General features: G+C 48.5%; 2 protein-coding genes across 2 annotated transcripts; one reads left to right on the top strand and one right to left on the bottom strand.

Annotated features, from left to right (window-relative positions):
* Nucleotides 1–12553: 12553 nt before the first annotated feature.
* MRPL46 (mitochondrial ribosomal protein L46) lies at nucleotides 12554–15216 on the bottom strand. The gene is made up of 4 exons (XM_058811474.1): nucleotides 14982–15216; nucleotides 13984–14176; nucleotides 13287–13460; nucleotides 12554–13039 (listed from the first exon to the last, which is right to left on the bottom strand). Exons 1-4 carry the CDS (start codon nucleotides 15177–15179, stop codon nucleotides 12789–12791), a joined length of 816 nt encoding a protein of 271 aa, XP_058667457.1. The 5' UTR covers nucleotides 15180–15216; the 3' UTR covers nucleotides 12554–12788.
* A 4-nt stretch (nucleotides 15217–15220) lies between these two features.
* MRPS11 (mitochondrial ribosomal protein S11) lies at nucleotides 15221–19069 on the top strand. The gene is made up of 6 exons (XM_058811475.1): nucleotides 15221–15288; nucleotides 15425–15535; nucleotides 15772–15861; nucleotides 16540–16669; nucleotides 17981–18046; nucleotides 18476–19069. The coding sequence occupies exons 1-6, from the start codon at nucleotides 15242–15244 to the stop codon at nucleotides 18581–18583; spliced, it is 552 nt and encodes a 183-aa protein (XP_058667458.1). The 5' UTR covers nucleotides 15221–15241; the 3' UTR covers nucleotides 18584–19069.
* Nucleotides 19070–20493: the final 1424 nt, after the last annotated feature.

The following is a 20493-nucleotide window of genomic DNA, read 5'->3' as shown; positions in this document are numbered from 1 at the left end:
GCCCAGCTCCAATTCATTACTGACTTGTGATATCAGATTTGCTCTTGGGGTAGCACTGTTGAGAGCATCCAGGGAGATATGACCCCTCCCCCAGCTTTCCAGGCTGCTTTCCATGCTTGGGGTGGTGATGGGGGAAGGCTCAAAGGATGCAGGTACAGGGATGAGTGCTGAGGGTGCTGCTGCCGACTGCTCTGCTTGCTGCTGAGGGTGGGCTGGGCTGGGAGCTGCTGCCAGGCTGCTGTAGGGGTGGTCAGAGATTGTCTCCTGCCATCTCAGCATCTCCTGTCCTGCAGCTCAGAGAGCTGTCGAGGACACACAGGGTGAGGATGGGCTGGCTCATCACCCCCATCCAGCACTTCCTGAAAGCCACCATAGCTTCAGGTCATGCTCCAGTCTGGTTGTCCCATGATCCAAACTGATCCATTTGTCTCTCCATGTTTTTTCTTCTGTTACAGACTGCAAGCAGGGAGAAGCACCAAGGAATGCTTAATTGCTTGTATTGGCTGAAACATCGCTTTTTATTTAAAAAATCTAAACAACTCTTCCTAGTTTATTCCAAAGACCTCACTCTCATTTCTTCAGTAAATGTCAGTTTCTGAACATCTTCATATAAAAAGAGCCATTAATCATTGCAACGAGGTTCACAGCATCTTAATTTTGCTTTGACCAGCCTTCTCAGCTGCTTGCTCAGCTTCAGGACTGTTAAGCACTTCTCATCTGCTTCCCTCTGCAGTTTTGACCTAAGGAGGGCTTGTTGCACCAGCAAACAAAATATTCATGGCAAAACCAGGAGATCAGAGGTGCCAACCCGTAAGAATCAGCCCCTCAAAAGCCTCTGCAGGGAGAGGTGAGGAAGATGCTCCAAGCCTCTCAGCATGGTAACAAAGTTGGAGAACATGTCCAGAGTCAATGTTTCCAGCGTCTAAAAATAACAGCAGCACTTCCCACCTCCCATTCTGGAGCTGGGTCCACCACAGCTTGTGCCTGGTCAGGTGTGGGGACTGTGGGGACACAGACTCAGAGGGAGATGCACTTTCCATTCAGATTCAGCTTCAGTTGTCATTCTCATTTCCTTTCCTCACCCCTCATTTTGCTGACGCAGGTTAGGAACCTGCTGACCCATGGAGGCCCTGGCACTGTCTGTGTCAGTGCAGCCCATGAGTCACCCTCCTCATGTCACAGCTAACAGGGCTGCTGACGCTGATGGCCTCAGAAAGGACACACCAGCAGCAGCATCAGTACCTCTGAAACCACATCAGCACACATCAGCCAGGGCTGTGTGCACTCTGGTTTGGTGTTGTAGGGTGCACTGGGTTCTACACGCTGGGTTTGTGGTTGTAGGGTCATTTTTTACTTCAGGGGAAAGAAGGAAGCAGAGAGGAAGATTGCTTGACCTACTTGGATCATTCATGCAGAACTGCTTTGCAGCATAGGGTCAAGTTTGTCAGAACACTTACATCACAAGGAGAAATTATGGCTGAAAGAAACTTTAAACATGTTCAAGGAAAAAATAACAAAACCCCCACAGACATACACTTCAATGGAGAGGAAAAAAGTGTATACTGTTTTTCAAGTATTTCAAAGTATTTTGGAATCTCACACTCAAAAGTGATCTGAGCTCTAAAGGCACCAGGACCATGACAGGGCAAAGAGGAAACTGGTCCCAGTTCAAGCCTAAAGGGTCAGCAAAGTGACACTTGCAGGAGATCAGTGGATGAGAGGGGAGGGAACCTGCAGCAAGAAGAAGAGGCAGAATGGAAGTGGCTGCCCAAGGGACCAGCACCTCTGGCAGCAGCAGGTCACTCACTCTGAAGGGATGCTCTCCATCCCAGTGTGGAGGTGGGAGACCCCTAGGTGGTTGCATTTTGTGGACCACAGAGGTAGGAAAAGTCAAATTTTCTTGCTGAAATCACTCTCAAAGTGAGAGGCAGGAGTGCTAAGGGGAGCCCATGGATGGAGCTGGCTGCCTGCAGCACTGGGATCGTTCCTGGGATGCTGTGACAGCTGACTGACAGCAGGGAAAGGACATCAGAGCAGAACAGAGACATCCTGCTGTCCCACAGAGCCTCCTGCAGCCCTGGGTGCTCCAGGGCCTCCTCACTCCCTTTGGCCCAATAAACAAACAGCTCTGGGCAGCTCCAGGAAAAGCTGCCTTATTCAACTTATTTGATTTCCAGCAACATCAACGCAGGGATCCCATCCAAACTGGACCCTGGGTTGTTTGCTAAGCACAGGCTGCCATTTAGTTAGAAATACATGGGCTCTTATTACATTTCCCTGGAAAAAATCACAATGGTTTGAACTAAAGGGGAAAATATTTAGTAAAAATCAAAACTTGTACTCATACACATAGAGGCTCTGAAATCTCATAACCACTCACTTCCTGCTCCTCCATCCCAGTTTCTTGCTCAGCACAACTCTACTAACAAAGGCCACCTCTAGGGAAGCTTCCAACCAAGGACTTGGGTTTGCTAAGGTTACCCACACACTGACAGTCATGGGGGGGCCAAGACTTGCAGGCTATGAAGTACAGGCAGGCTCTTGAAGTTTTCCACATTTGCATCAAATTCTGTACACCTCCAGGCAGCTCACACATCTCTGGGGCTCCAGAGCTAAGACCTGGCAGCTGCTGTCCTTGAGGACATGCAGTGCTTGAAGCCTGCAGACACACCACCTTTATGAGGATCGTTTTGTATTCCAGCTAAAACCAGAAATGCAGCTTCAGCCACACTGAAAGGCCCCTGCACATACATCCATGAGTGATCCAGCCTCTTCTGAGCAATCCAAGATCTCTGTCCACCATTACAGCTCAGTGCAGACACTTGGAGATCCTCATGCATCCACTTTCCTGCTGCTACTTTAAAACCCACAGGACAGGGCAGCTGAAATATTAAAAACCTCCATGTGGTCACTGTGACAGGCCCAGGAGGTGGGCCAGTGCTCACAGGGTGTCTGTCCTACTGGTAGTGTGGATGCTGTCTGAAAACCAAAGTGTTTTTGAGGCAAACCACGAGGTACAAAGAGGAGAGGATCAGCAGGCTTGCAGGAATGCCCTGTTTTTCTTTGTGCAGCTGCTGGGCCTTCTAATCAAGACTATCTGATACACTGATGTCATGCTGGTAATGGTATAACTCTATATCAGCCTAATGGCACAATGGGCTTACAAAAGGAGCACTATATGCAGAAATATGCATTCATGCTTGCTAATCCTTCATAAGCCTGTAATCCTGATTTTCTTTTCCAAATAATAAGTGCAGATCTATTAAGATCTATCCCTATCACTAGCTGCATGCTAAATTCCCCTCTTCCTGCCTGGGGTCTGCAGTGTCCCCTGCAGGCGGTGGGGCAGGGAGTGACATGCCATCCCCACCAGCTTACAGTCCCCTGGGGATTTTCCTTCTTTTCCTTCCTTTTCTTCCTTTCCTTCCTTTCCTTCCTTTCCTTTCCACCTGTAGCAGGGGGAGCACACAGAAGCAGCCACAGCTTCACTGCCATTCACCTTTCTGGAGGGTCTGAGTATGCCTTCTAGAGGGCATTTCTGCATCAAAATTAAATATATTTATTCACAGACATGCAAATAAGCAAGGGGATAGCCAGCTTCCTCCATCCAGCCCTAGCATCCCCTTCTTGCCATTTGTGCCCCAGCACTGGCAAATCCCACTGGCAAATCTTCCCACATTTCTCCACCAGCATCCCCAGACACAGACAGGTAATTCCCAGGAGTCTTGGTATCAAATAACATTTCACAACCATTCTCCAGCCCCTTCATACAAACAACCTGGAAATAACCTTTTCAGGAGTGACAATGTAGAAGTCACTAATTACACAATTAATTTATTCTTTGGCACTAAAAAAATAAAATTACTTTGTGTTAGAGGGGAGGAGAAAAAAGAAGAATCTAAGGGTTTATTTAATTAAAGCTACAATGTATTGAAAAACCAAGTAATTGTAATGATACAGACAATGCCGAGATTGTATAATTAGTAATTAATTACCTACAGAAGTGACAATTTCTTTTCTTTAAAGCTATTCATTTTTCTTTTTCTTGTTTTTCTTTTTTTTTTTTTTTTTAATTTTATATTTGCATGCAACTCTCTTCAGGGCACAAGCAGCAGTCACAGAGCTCCCTGCCTGTAACAACTGCTCACCACACCTAAAGCCCTGCAAAAAATGGGCAGCAGGGCAAATTTTGACTCCAGCCGTGAAGAGTCACTGGGCCAAAGCTGACAGGCAGAACAGCTACAGCCTTCTGTGAAGAGATTCAAGACTGTTAGCCCAGTGCTATATATATATATTATGCTTATAAGTCCTGATGTTAACCAATGTTATATATATATTTTAAGTATTCATGTATTCACAGCCATAAAGGCCTTTTCTCTACTTGAGCTAAATTGTATAACCGTGACCTATTGTCCCAGACGGCTTTTTATTCATGTTAAATGGGCACTGAGATTAGAGTGCTCCTTGGTAGTAGGTACAGAAGTGTTCTGGAGGAGACAGCAGGAGATGGATGGTTGTATTGATGCTCAGCACAGAAACCAAAAACAGGAGAACCAAGCAGATCTGCAGCCCAGCTGGCTTGGCATCTGAAAAATCAGATGGGGAGTTGGAGTGGGGATGACAGTGCCCAGCACACACCACTCACTCACTCACTCACTCACTCACTCACCCCCAGTTCTGGTAGCTCCAGTTTCCCATAGGGATCCCTCACCACTCTCCAGTGCCATCTGTGAGCCAGGGACAGGGAGCCAGGTTGAGCTCTGTGGTGCTGTCCATGTCAATGCCTCACAAGAGCTCCATGCTGCGCCTCTGGCAGGCTGTCCCACCCTGCCCTGCCCCTTGGGGACAGAATTCCTGCTTGTACTGCCCCTGGCAAACAGCACAAGTGCTCCCTGCCTCTCTGGTACCCATGGAGCCTCCAGCCCCACCACTGGGCACAGATGCACCCTGGCAGCTCCCAGTTAATATCCACAAGGAACCACAACGTCCCTGGAAAAAACTCTGCACCCTCACCCCTCCCTGCCCAGCCAGGAGATCATTGCAAATCACATCAGTGGGACTGGCAGTCCCCCTGCTCTGACCTTAACCTTTATCCAAGGCCAGGGAACCCCTCTGGCTTTGAGCCTCATGGGCACACAGGCACAAGCAGTGAAACGTTCCTCGTCCGTCTGTTCATCCCCAGTGCTTGCCAAGGCCTCCCTCCAGTTCCTCAGAGACACGTTCCCTCCACACTGTCTGGGGAAGAAATCAGGACAAGGCAGAGCTGGGTGCTGGTGCCAGGGTGCAGGGTGACAGCCAGGGATGCAGGTGTCCCTTCGCCAGCTGTGACACTTTCAGTGCCTCCGACACAGTCAGGGTAGGAGCAGCAGCGAGCTGGCTGCTGGCTGTTACGCTGCTGCCAGATGGTGGATGAGATTAAAAGAATTTGATTTTCAAATAATCCATAAACCTGGCTGAGCTAATGTCGTTTCATATGCATTATCTTGTAATCCCAAGGAAGAGAACGTTTCAGAGCAAAGAGCCTTATTCTCCCTCCCTGCAAGGACTCTAACAAGCTAAAGATAATCCCCTTTTTGTTGGAAGGTGCTTACAGAGGACCTACAACACCCAGAGTGTGGCACAGGGGATGTGGCTCTGTGCTGGTGCCTGGGAACAGGACAGCCAGGCACCTGGCACCATGGGTGCTGCCTTGTCCTGAGCTCCACAGAGGTGGGAGCGGCACACAGCAGGGGACAGGGACATGCTGAATATAAACCCCTGGCCAATAAAGAAGGGGTTTTGCACTCCTGACTCCAACAGTGCATGGGAGCACATGCTGCTTCACCACTGAGGTAGAGTAGGGTATACATATATTCTTCTACATGAGTCCACTTTTATAAGTACTTTTGGGGATAAACCCCCAAACCCAGCCCAAGTAAATCAAAGGCATACTGTGCCAGTCTGGAGAGAGGATCAGGCCCTCCCCAGTGACTGGTCACAGCCAGAGTCTGGTGATCACCCTCCCCATCACAAGGTGAGGGACAGCATGTGGCTGAAACCTCAACACTGCCCTCTCCAAAGCAACTGCTGCACAGCTAGGCTTATAGGAAATTCATCCTTAGGGGTTGCTTGACTCCCCCTTGTTTGCATCAAACACACACAATCATTTTTTTGCCTCTATCTCTATTCCATATGGATGCACCCCTATCCCTCCCTATCCCTGCACAGTGCCCTGAGCAGACCTCAGCACCTGCCCTCCATCCACCCTCTATTCTCACATGTTGCCTGCCTGCTCCCTGCCTCTTTTTCCCTGCACTAGAAGCTCCTTGGACTCTCCTGCTTCTTGTCAAGCCTCAGTGGAGCAAAGACAACCATCTGCCAATCACTGGGATCCTTCAACGTGAGAGGTACAAGCTTGAACGCAGCAGTTAAAAACTGTTGATCCTTATTCCATGCTCCAGGTTCCCACGCTGGAGCGTGCCAGAGCTAGAGCAGGAGGTTGTTTTAAGGGGAAAGGGAAATAAAACTCCACTGGAAGGATTTCCCAGTCACTGCCTGCCATCTAGTGCCTAGCACTGAGCTGTTTCACAGGCAGCAAGCAGCATCCACCTCCTTGCTCGGGGGAATTTAGCTCTTAGATTAGAGCCAGAGACATTTGAGCATCAAGCTCCCAGCACTGATAATTCCCTGCCATGCTCCTCACTCTGGGCCAGAGCCAGGGAATGGGTTTGGAGTCCAATAGCCCAAGTCCTGGTGGGAACTATCAAGGAAAACAGCATGGGAGTGAGGAGAGGCGATGCTGTGTGCCTGCCTGGGTTGTGACACCATGCCCAGCTACAAGAAGCTAACTAAATACAACACAGCTTGACTTGCTGCAAGCTGCTGCCTTCAAGGCCATGTCATCATCGTCAGCAGCTCTGATCAAAGCAGTGCACACAGGCATTGTGTGAAGAGTGCCACAGACAGGCTAAAAATAGGGAGACAAATGGAAGCATGAGGGGAAAGGGTGAAGGGTGAGGCTTATCAGCTGTGCAGGAGACTGAAAACTTAGAGAAAATCAGGAAAAAAACAAAAGTAATCAAGAAGCACCGACTTTGTGACTTGGAATATTCTGGTGCTTGGACATACCCCTGAAGATTCCCACCCAGTTCAATCCATGGGTAATCACTGCAGCAAGAGCACAGTCCCTGCCAAGCTCCTGTAGCTGGTGATTTTAACTTTGTCTTCAGGCAATCTCGGGAGCTGATGCTCTCCCTTCCTTCCTTCAGCAGGGATGTACCTGGAATCACCTTAGGGGGTGTCTGGCAGCTTCTTGCTCCTCTGAAAAGGTTCAGATAACTACCTACCCAAAAGGGCAGGAGAGAACAGGCAAGACTCACCATAATCCTATTTGCAGGCAGAGAAAATTAACAGATATGAAATCCAGAAAGATCTGGGACAGGTAATGCCCATCTTGCTCTCTGCCTCCTGCCTCTGCCAGCCACAGACCCTCCAGCATTCTGGTGGAAGGCACTGCCTGCTGCACCACATTCCCTAAGGAGGGACAAGAGTGCTGATGGAGCAGAGGCTGAAAAGTGTGTCCCCATGGGTGCCACCTCCTAAAATGGGGGACTCACTGCCCTTCCACACAGGGCACTGATGGGATCAGACACCCTGAGCACCCAATTTCCCTCCTCTCCAAACTCCTCACATCTTGGCTGCCCACTCCTCACCAGATCCCTCTTTGCTCAAGCTCATCCAACATTTGCAGCCTGTGCCACTTGAAGCTTGAAGCCCTGCCACTTCCCAGCTTGGGAAGCAGTTGCTGTTTTGCAGAGGGGAGCTTTGGGTCTGACACAAACTGGGCATTTGGAAAGGGCAGGTGGGGCAGGGCAGCAGCTTCAGAACCTTCAGAACCAAATTTCCTGATTAGCACATGGCTCCGGTTTCCTCCAGTGCTTCCAGAACAGCAATAGGCAACATTAACAAAAGGATTACTCAGAATTCAAAAGCAAATGGGATTTGTGACCCATTATATTAACTGGGGGCTAGGGAAAACTCTACACAGAGAGAATACTGCCAGCAGGTAACCAAACCAATTATTAAGAGCTCACAGATCACGAAACTAGATATATACACACATCAAGATAAATTTCTATTTGCCTGCGGAAGCAGGACGCTGGCTGAGCCACCCTCCAAACCCAGTGTGTTTTTTCTATGTGCCCATTGAACCTGGATTACACCTAGGTTTTTTCCCCAATAATTCACTCACCCCACAGGTTTACTGCTGAGGAATAACATTTGGGAGGGTAAAACCTGAAAGGAGAAATGTAATGGGTATAATTACTTTGATAGATGAGAGGGAGCAGAAAGCCAGCAGGCAGCAGCAGTGCTGGCCCATGCCTCATGTCATGATGTCCCCAATGTCCCTCTGCCCAGTTGCCCGAGAGCAAAAGCAGCCCCTCAGAAGATGATCTTCTTTCAATATCAACAACCACCTTAAGCTCCAACAGCGTTCAGCTTAAAATTCAAACTGTTAGTTGAAAAATCTGTTCCTCAACTTTGGCATTGGTTAATTATGAAATTGGATGTTCAGCAGCCAGCTAAAGAGCCAGTTGCTGGCAGTGCACAGTCCTGCTCCTGGAGTGGGCTCTGATGGTGAGTCCTAAAGCCCTGCATTCTCTCCATAGAGGCTTCATTGCTGTGCCTCAGTTTTGAAGCTTTATTGCTGAAAGACACTTCATAATTCAATTGAGAAATTCCCCTGGGTCTTCAAGCATTGCTTATGAAGTCCTGACAAAGGATTTTATACCCCACAAGATCTGTTAGGGAAAAGTAGCCTTGACAGCAAAGCTGTAACTGGAACTACCTGAAGGGGGTTCCTGCTGTCAGCATTTCACAGTCACCTCAAAAATTCCTGTCTTTCCTTTTTGAGGGATGGATGTCAAGAATTGGGAAGTATCAACAAAGCTTCTGAGGAAATTTGACCCTGAGTACATGTTTCCCAGCAGTACCCCATATTTTATATCCATTCTTGCTTTTGCAGAGATTCACTCAAACCTTGCCTCCTGACTGCCCCACTCTGTGTCTTTCCAACATGCTGGTTATACCAACCCACAGGGGTTTCACAAGAAAAGGGAGGAAAAAGGTGTCCCCAAAAACAAAAGGATGGGATTTAGTCTGCTCATATCACTGGTGACCTCAAGCAGATTTCCCACCAATCTTCTGCTGGGTCTCTGGGCTGCCATGAGCAGAGCAGCCCAGGCTCCATCCCCTGCAGGCAGCAGAGCACAGCAGGAAAGAGCAGCACCTGCACAAAAATTCCTTCCGAAAAAAGAGATCCAGCACAAGAATGGGAGCTTGAACATAAAGGCAAAGGGACTGATGCTGCTGGAGATGATTCATCCTCCAGGACAGGGAGTAAGGCCAAAGGCTGCAGCAGCTGGGACAGCACAGTTCCCATTGTCCCTGAGCCAGCTCACCCCTGGCCTGGCAGCCAGAGATGCCTCAGGATGCTACTGCACCCCCAGCATGCATCCCTGCTCATGGTTCTGTTTGGGAGAGTAGCATCTCTCCTCCCACAGGTGTTCTGAGAGCAGGAAGAGGTGTAGCCTGTGGCTCCAAAGACCTCTCCTGACTCCACATGTATTTATCTTCCCAATTCTGAAGACTTTCATTGCTTGGGGCAATAAAGAAGCCAGAAGGAGCAACAAACAGCAGGTTGGGTTTTTTTTGTTTGTTTTTTTTTACTGGAGTTTCCCATTATGTGAGAAAGTGTTCACAGTTCAAACTATCACAAAACGTATAAGCAGGGCTCTGCTAAGAGAGCACCAACCCCCGAAACTTACACAGACAAGAAGGGATTTCAGCTAAGCAACAATTTTGTAAAAGTAAAGGAAAACTGTATCTGTGAAGCTGAGAAGTGTTTTTATTAGGACTTGTTATTTCTTCTCCACTGGAGGGGAGTGTTAGTGTCAACTTGCCACAAAGAAAACCCTCAGCTCTCTCTTCTAACATGGTGGTTTAAGCAATGGCTTAGATGCCAGAGCTTGAGAATGCAACTGCTCCTTCCATTTGTGTCTGCTCCTGGAGACTTTCAGCAACAGCTGCTGCACTGCATCACACCAGGGCCAGGACATCTTCAGATGCTTCCTTCCCCTTGGAGAGAGAAAGGATGAGGCTTTTTGTGTATGACCCTTAAGAATGGAAGCATCCCATACCAAAACTGGCTTTGAGGAGCAGAAAGCCTCTGCAGCCTGAGCTGCACATCCTCTCTGGTGTGCACAGTCAGGAGTGGGTAACAGCAGCACAGATCTTACCTGGGACTGCTTAGATAAGAGCATTGCTGCTCTCAAAGTGAGGAGTTACAGGTCCTTTCCAAAACTCCTCTCTGCAGTGTACCCTTCACAGGAGAGCTCTTCAATTGATCTCACCCTGCCTTGCACTGAAGAACCACAACAAACTCAGTTTCTTCCCCAGGCACTTGGTGCAGCCTCAGGTTCTGGCAGAGATCTCATGTGAGGGGACTTTGTCAAGGTGAGAAAAACCCTCCAGGGTTTGAGTGCAAACAAGCTCCAGCCTCCCTCAATACCCAGACAAACTCTGGTGGTTCTCCATCACATTTGCAAGGGGGTTTTTGTGTTTCAACAAAGTAAAATGCTCCCCCTGCTCTTTGTGCTGGACTGCAGAAGCTCTCACACAGCCACAACTCCACAGGTTCCTTCTGCTCTCTCAGGAAAGGCTCTCAGGCTTTGTGCTGCCTTTTCAGCACTTACCACCAGCCTGCTCAGACTTCTGCAGCTCCGAGTATGGGAACAGGTTCATGCTGAGTGGAAAGGCAGCCTGCAGCCGCCAAGTTCCCAAAGGAAAAGAACAGCCTCAGTGACCTGCTGCAGGAGTTTGGGAGTAGAGGAAATGAGAAGATGCAAACCATCCTCTAGGATCCTCCAGCTTCCCTCTCCCCAAGACTGGGAAGAAAAGAGATCACAAAGGAGAACTGAGCAAAAGCCTCTGAGTTACAGGATCTGTGATTGTTTGCAGCAACTGGCTGAGTGGCTTTAAATAAAATCAACTACAGGAAAAATGAAAATAATTTAAATAAATAAATAGATGGTGCTGTTCCCACACAGGTTGCAAGCAGGAATTTTTATTTCAGGTGATGAAAAAACACTTTCAGCTTTCAGAAAAGACCAAGCTTCTCACACACATGCTACCTGTGAGAAGGTCTGAGGACAAGGAAAAAGCATTTAAAATGAAGGTTGCTGTTGATTCTGACCTTTCCACTGCTGAAGGAGGTACACATCTCTCAGCACAGACAATGCCCAAAGACTAGCAGCCTGAGTAATCCAGAAATAGGAACTGCCTGTGTCTGAAGATCAGCAAGGTTTCAGTGCAGCCTTTTCTTTCATTTGTGCTCTGTCTTTTGGGAGCCAACACAGATTAAACAGCATTTTCTATGCTTTCAAAGTTTTGTCCCAGCAATACAAAACCTGCCTTGGTGTGGGAAACAGGGCAGGCTCTTTAGCTAAGGGCATGTCTTAAACCTGTGGCCACAAGGTCTCAGCTGCATCTTCTGGAGCCAGGGACAGCCTGAAACAAGAGTGGCAGAGAAAATCTGTACTGACTGCACCCATGCACCCCACAGGAGGGGCACAGCCTGAGAAAAGGACTCACCTCCCCCTGCTTCAGCAGCTTCAGGTCCTGGAGAAGGCAATAGGGCTCCCTTCAGCAGTGCTGACCTCAGAGAGCAACCAAAAATCTGCAGCCTTTCAGGCACATGTTCTGCTCCACATGTATTTCCTCCTTGCCACTGCTCCCTGCTGCAGTCTCAGCCTCCTTGCCAGGCCTGTGAGGATGCTTCCAGGAGCCAATATTTGTTGGTAATTTATGGCAAACCTGCAGCTCCCAGACTGTCCAGCATTGGAAAATAGAAGGCTGCTGTGCTACCCTCCACCCCAGTGTCTTGCAGAGTGATTAAGGATAACTTTAATTTGTTGAGCCTGGAGCTCAACAGCTCCCAGAGGATTGATAAAGTACACACAGCAATCTCCAGTTCCACCCCTGGAGTCCAAACTCTCTCTGAATGATTTATGACAGTTATTTCCTCCCTCTCTCCCTGCTGCTGGAGCAAGCTCATTCCCTGAGAGGTCCAGCAGCACTCTTGACTACTGAACAGCAACATTTACAACCAGAAAAAAACTCCAACAACAGAACCAGCCCCAGAGGGCCAAGACAGCATCACACAAGCCCAGGATAGATCTTCTAATAAAGAAACTGGGGTAATAGGGTCAGGCTACCTGAGGCAGAAGTTAGTAAGGTGTGAATATCCCTGTTACATCCCCCCAGAAACCCTTCCTGTCCTGGCTGGCGTTCAGGAGAGTCTGTTCCCACCTGGACACACAGATAACCATCCAGTGCTGCTCTTATCAGAGAGCAGGTGCCAGTGATAAGCATTAGCTACAGCAAGGAGAAACCCTTTGAGGCTGAGCTGTGGCAGGAGTCTGGAGAGGAAAGCAAACCTTCTGGGTAGCACAGCCCCAGGGAATCACACTCCTGGGAGAGGAAAGGATCATGCATTTCCAGAAGAGGTGGAGGAGGAGAATTCAACAAGAGCAAAGAACTCCCTCAGGAAAGCTTCACTTCCGAGTATAAATTTTAATATTTATTCAGTACAGGGCCAGTGAAGAGAATTGGGAAATAAGGCAAAGGCAAATTATCCTCCAGAACCCAAGTGAACATCTCACACACCCAGACCATGCAAAGCACCAGCCATGCTCCTCCCTGGAGCCATGTCCCACACTTTCCCCATCTGCTGGAGCACAGGCCATTGCTCACAAGTCCAGGAGGAATCTATTGACTTTTTTCAGGTATTCTGACTGCAGGTAATCTCCCAACTCCTTCTTTGTGACCCACAGGTGATCTGCCTTCAGCTTTGCCTGGGACAAATCACTGCTTTGGAGGAAGGCTTTGAAGAAGAAGACTTTGGCTCCCACGTTATTCTCAGTTCTGATGGCCTTGGGGAATTTATACTTGTAAATCCCAAATGGTGCATTCCCCAGGACTTTGGCTTGAATGTGATCTCCTGCAAGAAGCCAGCAATGCAAGAGAAAGAAAGTAAGACATAAGAACACAGAACAACAATAACTGCTCCCTGTATAACAACAACACTGCATAAGCCAGTGTTCCCTCTTTGGCAGAAATACTGTGAAAAAATGTTGTTTTTTCTCATGAAAAAACAGCTCATTTGGAGACCAGAGAGTCCTCTTAGAGTGGGAGAGAAGTGGAAGGAAACCACTGGGACAAACAAGAGGGAGGGTCAAGCTACACACCCAAAAACATAGCCATGGCTCGCTCAGCCGTGCTCCGTAGCGTCTCTCCAGGCTGCCACTCCACTTGAGGCAGGAGCCACAGCTCCTGGTTACCAATTTTCTGTTTCACCAGAAGCATCAGGTTGCGGTCCAGCTTCCTGTTCAACGACGTTCGATCGTTGCTTTTGTCAGCATCTGCCAAAAATCAACACATGCTGGAAACAAAGTCTCCTGCAGCATGCTCTGAGCCCCTTGGTTATCAACCCTGTGTGCCTCATACCCAGAAACAATGCACAAATGTGGGTACATGGAATATGACAGAAATCTAGACAAGAATGCTCTCAGTCACTCTAGAAGTCATTGCAGGATTCAGCTGCTGTTTTCCTATCCAGAAGGACTCTATAATAAGTAGCCTGGATCTCCATCTTCACAAAAATCAAGAGCACCAAGTAGAGCTTGGGAACCAAATGACCAAACATTTCTCTTGTCTGGAAACCACATGTATGTTCATCATTTTACCTTCATGAAAATACACATTTTTTGCAGCATGGGAACGCTGATTTCCCTGTCAAACAGTTAATTGCACATGTGCTGCCACAGAGTCAAGACTCTCTTTAAAACAAACAAAAAAAGAGACGCAAAAATGCCTTCCTTCTATTGAATTGCACTCTGGCAAACAATCTGGCTGTTATCACCCTCCACAAACTCCAGGCTGTACCTGTTATCCGTGGGGCAGCTTTGAACCGCAGAAACTTCTGCTCCCACTTCTCCTCCAGGTCCTGAGCCATGATGACCGTCTTGCCACGAGCTTCGTCCTCGTCATACAAGCTTTCCATCTTCTTCTTCAGCTGCTCCTCCTCCTCCAGCTTACGCATTTCATGATCTGAATAGTGGCTCCTCTCCAGCTCTATCTAGAAGAGCAACATAAAGAATTCTTAAACCACAAGCACTATAGGCAGAATTAAATTATTTCCAACTCAGGAAAATAAGGCAATAGGAATCTCCTGAGGTTGAGCAGGGCTTCCCTGCTTGCAGCAGGAGCGTGAGAGAGACACCAGCACCATGGAGGTGACCATGGGGATGTTGGAAAAGAAATGAAATTTAGCAAAATATTTAATTATAGTGAGTTGTGTGTGAACTGGTTTGTTAAAAAGTAGTTTTGTAGCCGTTGAAAGTGTGTGTTGGGTTTTGTGTGTTACCTAGCAGGTAGTCTTAGAGATTTAATAAATAATTAAAGTAGTGCAAGAAGGTAAGAATGCTAAACTGTCTAGAGGCAGCATACAATGCTCTTAGAATAAGATAAGCAGAGGATTAATGATCTTATTTGTGAACCAAGGAATGTATCACAAGGGGTCTGTGACCAGGCAAGGGGAACGGGGAAACTGTTCCTTAGAGACTTTGTTGTGAATCGCATGTATAAGAGGGAAGCACCCATACGCGAATTCGGGGGCTTGGACTTTGGGACGTGAGTCCCCCAGTTCCCCGGGCCCTTAATAAAGCACCCACAAAACTTATCCGAGTTTTGTGTCATTTATCAATCGGGCAACAGGGACACCTCCAACACCCACGAGATGTGGGGCAAATCGCACGCAGAGCACTCGGGGAGCAACATCACAGACGGTGTGTGCGAGGCCACCAGCCCCTGACGTCCCTCTCCCCTCATGCCTCAGACTGAGGGCGCCATTTCCCCATCAACACCCCCACATCCCCCTCTACCTGCTCCATGAGCGCCGCCACCTCTTCCTCCTCCTTTTCCAGAGGCTGCGTGATTCGGGGAAGCCTCAACAAGCACATCGCCCCAAAAAGCTTCCAGGGGCGCGGCGCGGCAGCGCTACAAACCCAGCGAGCGCTGCCCGCCGCCCGCAGCCCCAGGGTCGCCGCCGGCATGGCCCGCGCCCCACAATGCCCCGCCATGTCTCCTCCTCGCTCCCGGCGTGCTCCGCGCGGCCGCTCCCCGGCGCGGGCCGAGCGCCGCCATGAGCGCGGCCATGGCGCTGGCCGGGTTACGCGTGCTGGGCTGGGGGTGAGCGGAGCGGGCGGGACGGGCAGTGGGGAGCGGGGGGACAGCGAGGGGACAGCGGGGAGGGCCCCCCTCGCTGTGGGGTGGCCGCTGGGGGCTGCCCGCTGTCGCCCAGCGCTCACCGCGGTTGTCTCCTCAGGGGCCGCGCCGCCGCCCTGTGCCGCGGGCTCCGCTCCGGCCCCCCGAGGCTGCAGGACGCGGCGGGGGCGGCTGCCAAGGAGACGGAGAAGCAGAGCGCGACCGAGCAGAGGTGAGAGCCGAGGCCAGGCCGCGCCGGGAGGGCGCTGCCATCTGCCTCTTGCTGCGAGGTTTTATCGCCTTCGGTGGGTTTTCAGCCGAGGAAGGGGAGGGAGCCGCTTGACTCAATCAGAAACGCAGCTTGTGTTTTTCGGAGGTTTGCTCCCTTCTTTCTTTATTTTCCGATATGAAATGAAACTTTGTAATATTTAAAGAACGAGACCTGACAACTCTTACTTCGCTTCTCAGCTCTTTAATCCTGCAGAGGAACTCCATGAGGTGGGATGGCAAGGTTTATGAAGAGGTCCCGGTAGCTCACATCAAAGCAACGTACAACAAGTAAGCAAATGAGCTGCTCCATTCCTGCTCTCGTGTGAAATCAAAGCTTCGAACCCGGGGTTTGGCCTGTCATCATTGCGATCTAAAGGCTCAGAGGAAAACAGCCAAGGGAGTTGTGTTCATAGCTGGGAAGATGATACTGATTTAAACCTCAGTGGTGTTCGGGGAGCATACCTGTTCTTGGAGTGTCTTAAAAGCAGTGAGATTGTTTTTATATGTTTTGATTACATTCTGATATGAATAATCAGATGCTGATAGTTTTACCAGCAGGTTACTTCCAGCCCATGCTATAGCATTATTTGTGTGCAGGTGTTAAAAAAATTATCATATTCTCCATGAGACAGCTGTGTTTCATCAGTGATTGCTCCTGTGATATGTTACTGCTTAAGGCTCTTTCAAGTTCTAAAAGTGTCTTGTGCATATTTTTTAATAGAAGAGATAAAATGCAGTGAGAGGTGGATCTGAAAGGACTGAGTGAGATAAAGCACACCTTCTCCAGAAAGGTTCTGCCAGGGTCTGTAAGATGACCAGGTCACTGCTGGGTGGTCTCTGCAGTGGGTTTGAGTGGGATACTTTAAAAGAGAGACAGAAATCAGTTATGCCAGTAAGGTGAGTGAGAAACTGGAGAATAAAGCTTTGTTCCAGCTTGCTTCTTCCCTCTGCCCTGTCCCTCTGCAGCACACACATCCAGGTGGTGAGCTTTGACAACCAGCCGTTCTCCCGCACGTCCTGCGGCACAGAGGGCTTCCAGAACGCCAAGAAGGGCACAGCCATCGCCGCACAGACTGCAGCCATGGCAGCAGCAGTGGTGAGTGCCCACTGTGATCCCCACCTCCAGAGGGGCTCTGCCTGCCTGCCCTGCCCCTGGGCACAGCCCTGGCTCGCTGTGGTGCTGGAGTTTCATTTGCACACAAAGTGTGTTTGAAAGAGCTGTTAGAAATGCCCCAAGTTGAAGCTGAGCTGATTGGAAATGTGTGATTGTAACTTGGAGCCTGTCCTTCCCTAGCACCGGTCTGCACAGCCTCCTCTTTTCCTAAGTGAACATTTCTCAGTCATTTGGGGAATGTAGTAGACCCTGAATCAGCAGCAGTTCAAGTTTTGCACCTTAGGGGGCTGAGAAGTAGCTGTAGTTATTGTCTGGATATTTTATATCTGCTCTCTGCCACAGAAGTGAGCTCCAGCCAGCAGTTCCAGTCAGAGGAAGTGATGTTCTTGCACCTGTTCATTCCAGCTGCATGTCCTTTATTGTAACTCTTTCTGAAAAAAAAACGTGGGTGTCCAGGTGGAGGAGCTGAGGCTGGCTGTGTCATAGTCCTCATTACAGCAGAACAAGGCAAGGTTAAACTGAAAATCCTTACCCTAAATTAGGTGGAACTCACTTCAGCCTTTCATGCCAGAGGAGTTTGGTGCCACTGCTGGCCAACAGCTTATTGTGGTTGACTCAGAGGGATATAAGAACATCTTCACTATTAATCTGTGCTCATTGGAGCCTGATAATAGCTGTGTAGCTGTGCTTGGACAGATTGATTCTGTCACTGTTGAAGTAGTTAGTACGTTAATTGCACCAGAGCACAATGAGAAGGAGAGCCAGAGGTGGCTCTCTCCACGTGGTGGCAGCAGGGCTGTGCTGTACAGCAGTTCTTCATTTCCAATTTGAAAACCCCTAGAATTTTTGCCCTGAAGGTGTGGACTCCTGCACAGCAAATCTAAAGCTTGCCTGCTCTCTCATTTACCCTCCAGAAAGAATCCACCGCTCACAGGGGAGAAGTCGCCACATTAGAGAAGGGAAAACAACTTAGAATTAGTCATTGTTAGTCCCTTGCCACTTCAGTCACGTATCCATGGATATGTCCTTTTTTGCTCTGGCTTTAGGTCACAGATAGTTTGATTTGAGAGCTTTCTCTGTGTGCAGAGCTCACAGTTTAGCACAGAAGTTCTCTTGAACTGCCATGGCCCAGCCTCGTTTGCTCTTAGTGTCTCTGCAGTAATCCTCATGTATGTCTTCTCTCTCCATTACTACCTAATCTTTAATTTTATTTAAATACTACTATGAAAATGAAAGACACCAGGGGAGCCAGAGTTTGTCAGAGAGAACACTAACTAGTTGTTCTTTTCACAGAAAGCACGTGGGAAGGGTGTATTGCACGTGCGAGTCATGGTCAAAGGACTGGGACCAGGACGCAAAGTAGGTGTTGGAGTTTCTTTTCCATACTTTATTTTCTCAGCTATCATGGATGTTTTCTAAACTCAGGCTGGTTTCAATTAACTTTGTTTTTCTGAAGCTGATGTAAAGGATTCCTCACCCAAGTGCCCAGTAATAAATTTTTAGAGTCATTATAATTTTGCAGTAATACCATGTTGGAGGTAGAATAAAAGCTGTATTTGGGACTTCTTATGGCTAAAGTAGGAAAATCAGTAGGAATGCTCAAGAAAGGACTAGAGCAGATAAGTTTAAACTGGGTTTTCTGAATGAGTTACTTATTTTTAAGAATTAAGAAGTGAGAAGCATTGGAACAAGTTGATTTTTAGATGGGGGACGAAATTGGTTTGCCCTGAGCTTTTCCCCTTCTCTGCTGTTCTGTGTGTTGATAGCTGTCATCTGCTTTCATTGCAGGCTGCCATCAAGGGGCTGACAATGGGAGGTTTGGAGATCATCTCCATCACTGACAACAGCCCGGTCCCCCACAACGGCTGCCGCCCACGGAAAGCCAGGAGAGTGTGAGGGGCAGGGCAAGGGACACACAGCTTTCAGTGTCAGTTCACCAGGGACTGACTTGAATGTTGCTTCTGTGACTGATTCTGGAAGGCCACCCTCCCTGGAAATACTTGTTGAGGGAAGCTTGGAGAGACCATGCTGAGCCTTGAAAATGCAGGAGGTAGAAGCTGCTGGTGAAAGCAGGAATCCGTGTGTTCCCTTAGTGGGAAGCCTCTTGTCTACAAAGTTTGTTGATTAAAATGTTGCTCTTCTGACAGCCATTCCTGCTGTGTTCCTAGAAGTATTTTGGCTTATTACTTCCTTTCAACTGCTCTCTTCCTCTTACCACCATATGTGGCTCTTGTCTAGCCCTCCATGCCATTAGTGTCCTTGTCAGACAGAAGGAGAGCCTGAGATTTCAATCTCCTTGTAGTCATCTGTAGTAAACAACTGCACAGGGTCAGGTCATGTTCCTTCCCTCTTTGTCTCACTGCTCACATTGGGAAACAAGGTATGGGGTAACTCTTTCCTTCCCCCTGGCTCACAGAGGTACGTGTGCCCTAGGAGAGGCAGCTCTCCCTGTTCACAGAGCACCAGCCTGGATCCATTCCTGGTTCCTGGCACAGATCTGTTGCAGTGCTTTGTTTCACCCAAGCTGTACTGACCTGCCACTGCTCTTGGCAAAGGAAAGCACCTCACTTTCTAAAGGGGCTGTTGGGATCTTGCCAGGTTTGATGCTTGCAATCTCTTTGGCCCTGCCTTGTGCACCACAAACTGGATTTTCCAGGGTCCTGGGGAAAGCAAGCAGGGGTTAGTAGGCCCAAGGAATAATGAAATGCTGCCAAGGAGATACAAAGCACTTAAGTCTTGAACTGTATCTCTGTGTATCCACAAGCAGCAGGAGCTTGTGGGTCTGTGATGCATTATCGCTGTCCCAGCTCCATCCAGAATTTCTGCCAAGGAAATCTGTCAGGAGCATTAAGCAGGGAAGGTAAAAGCAGTAACTGACTACAGGATGGATTTGCTGGATGGCAGAGGCACAGTGCCTAGCAAAGGGCACCTCACTGAAATCCCTGCTGCCAGAGAAGCCCTGGCACTATACAGCGTGCTCTGGGCAAGTATTTCACCTGTAAACGTGGTATATTTCAGAGCAACCAGCAGTTCTGTTGCAAATGCAGAATCCTCCTTTCTATTATTTCTCATTCTGTCATTCCTCTGTAGTTTCTTAAATTGCATAGTTAACTATTTTCTTCATCTTTAGAGAAAGGGTACCATAGCAACAAGGCAGTGAACCTCCTTCATGGGGCTGAATGGCATACAGCAGGTTTTGAAAGAAATCACTCTGCTTAGAAAAGCCTGTTGAGTTGCATTTGACAGGAGAAAACAAGATTCAGACAAATCTACTTTAGTCCAACTCTCTGAATTTGAAGGGGAGGGTAGGTGATCTTAGAGGGAAGTTCCTTGAGCTGTCACAGATTTGACAGTGAGGAAGAGAGGCTCCACCATAGATGTTTGCCACACTAGGAGAGTTTCCCCCTCACTCCAGAAATACAGCTGCACTAGTCACTTAATATTCTGCTTTTTAAGAAGAAGATAGCTGGTCAGCCATGAACTGCCAAGCTGAACTCTCTCAGTATGCAGTCAGCTGGCTGGGGAAGGGATGTGTGATGTGTTTACAGCAAGGCTGGGCTGGTGTCTGTGCCCAGCACAGCAACCAGCCTGACAAAGGAAGGGCACCAGGCTGTGCTAGCAGGTTTGTCCAACGCACGTAAGACCAAACACTGCTGTTCTCTACTACAGCCTGTTCATTGCATCAATGCAGAGGTGTCCAAGTCACACGAAGATGGTAGAACAAATTGAAAAGTAAAATTGTGCAGAGATCTGTGGTCCTCCTGGAATTCAGGAAAGAGTATGTGAAAAAAGTGAATTGAGAGTCA

This window comes from Ammospiza caudacuta, chromosome 10 (assembly GCF_027887145.1).
Source record: "Ammospiza caudacuta isolate bAmmCau1 chromosome 10, bAmmCau1.pri, whole genome shotgun sequence".
NCBI lineage: Eukaryota > Metazoa > Chordata > Aves > Passeriformes > Passerellidae > Ammospiza > Ammospiza caudacuta.
Note: the sequence above shows the minus strand (reverse complement) of the source record. Positions and strands in the feature narration are given on the sequence as shown.

Coding starts and splice junctions, on each gene's coding strand:
- MRPS11 (XM_058811475.1), top strand. CDS start 15,242: ATGAGCGCGGCCATGGCGCTGGCCGGGTTACGCGTGCTGGGCTGGGG. Junction 15,862..16,539: donor ATCAAAGCAACGTACAACAA/GTAAGCAAATGA, acceptor GTCCCTCTGCAG/CACACACATCCAGGTGGTGA. Junction 16,670..17,980: donor CAGCCATGGCAGCAGCAGTG/GTGAGTGCCCAC, acceptor TTCTTTTCACAG/AAAGCACGTGGGAAGGGTGT.
- MRPL46 (XM_058811474.1), bottom strand. CDS start 15,179: ATGGCGGGGCATTGTGGGGCGCGGGCCATGCCGGCGGCGACCCTGGGG. Junction 13,461..13,983: donor AGCTGCCCCACGGATAACAG/GTACAGCCTGGA, acceptor GATTTTTGGCAG/ATGCTGACAAAAGCAACGAT. Junction 13,040..13,286: donor AGCCATGGCTATGTTTTTGG/GTGTGTAGCTTG, acceptor GGCTTCTTGCAG/GAGATCACATTCAAGCCAAA.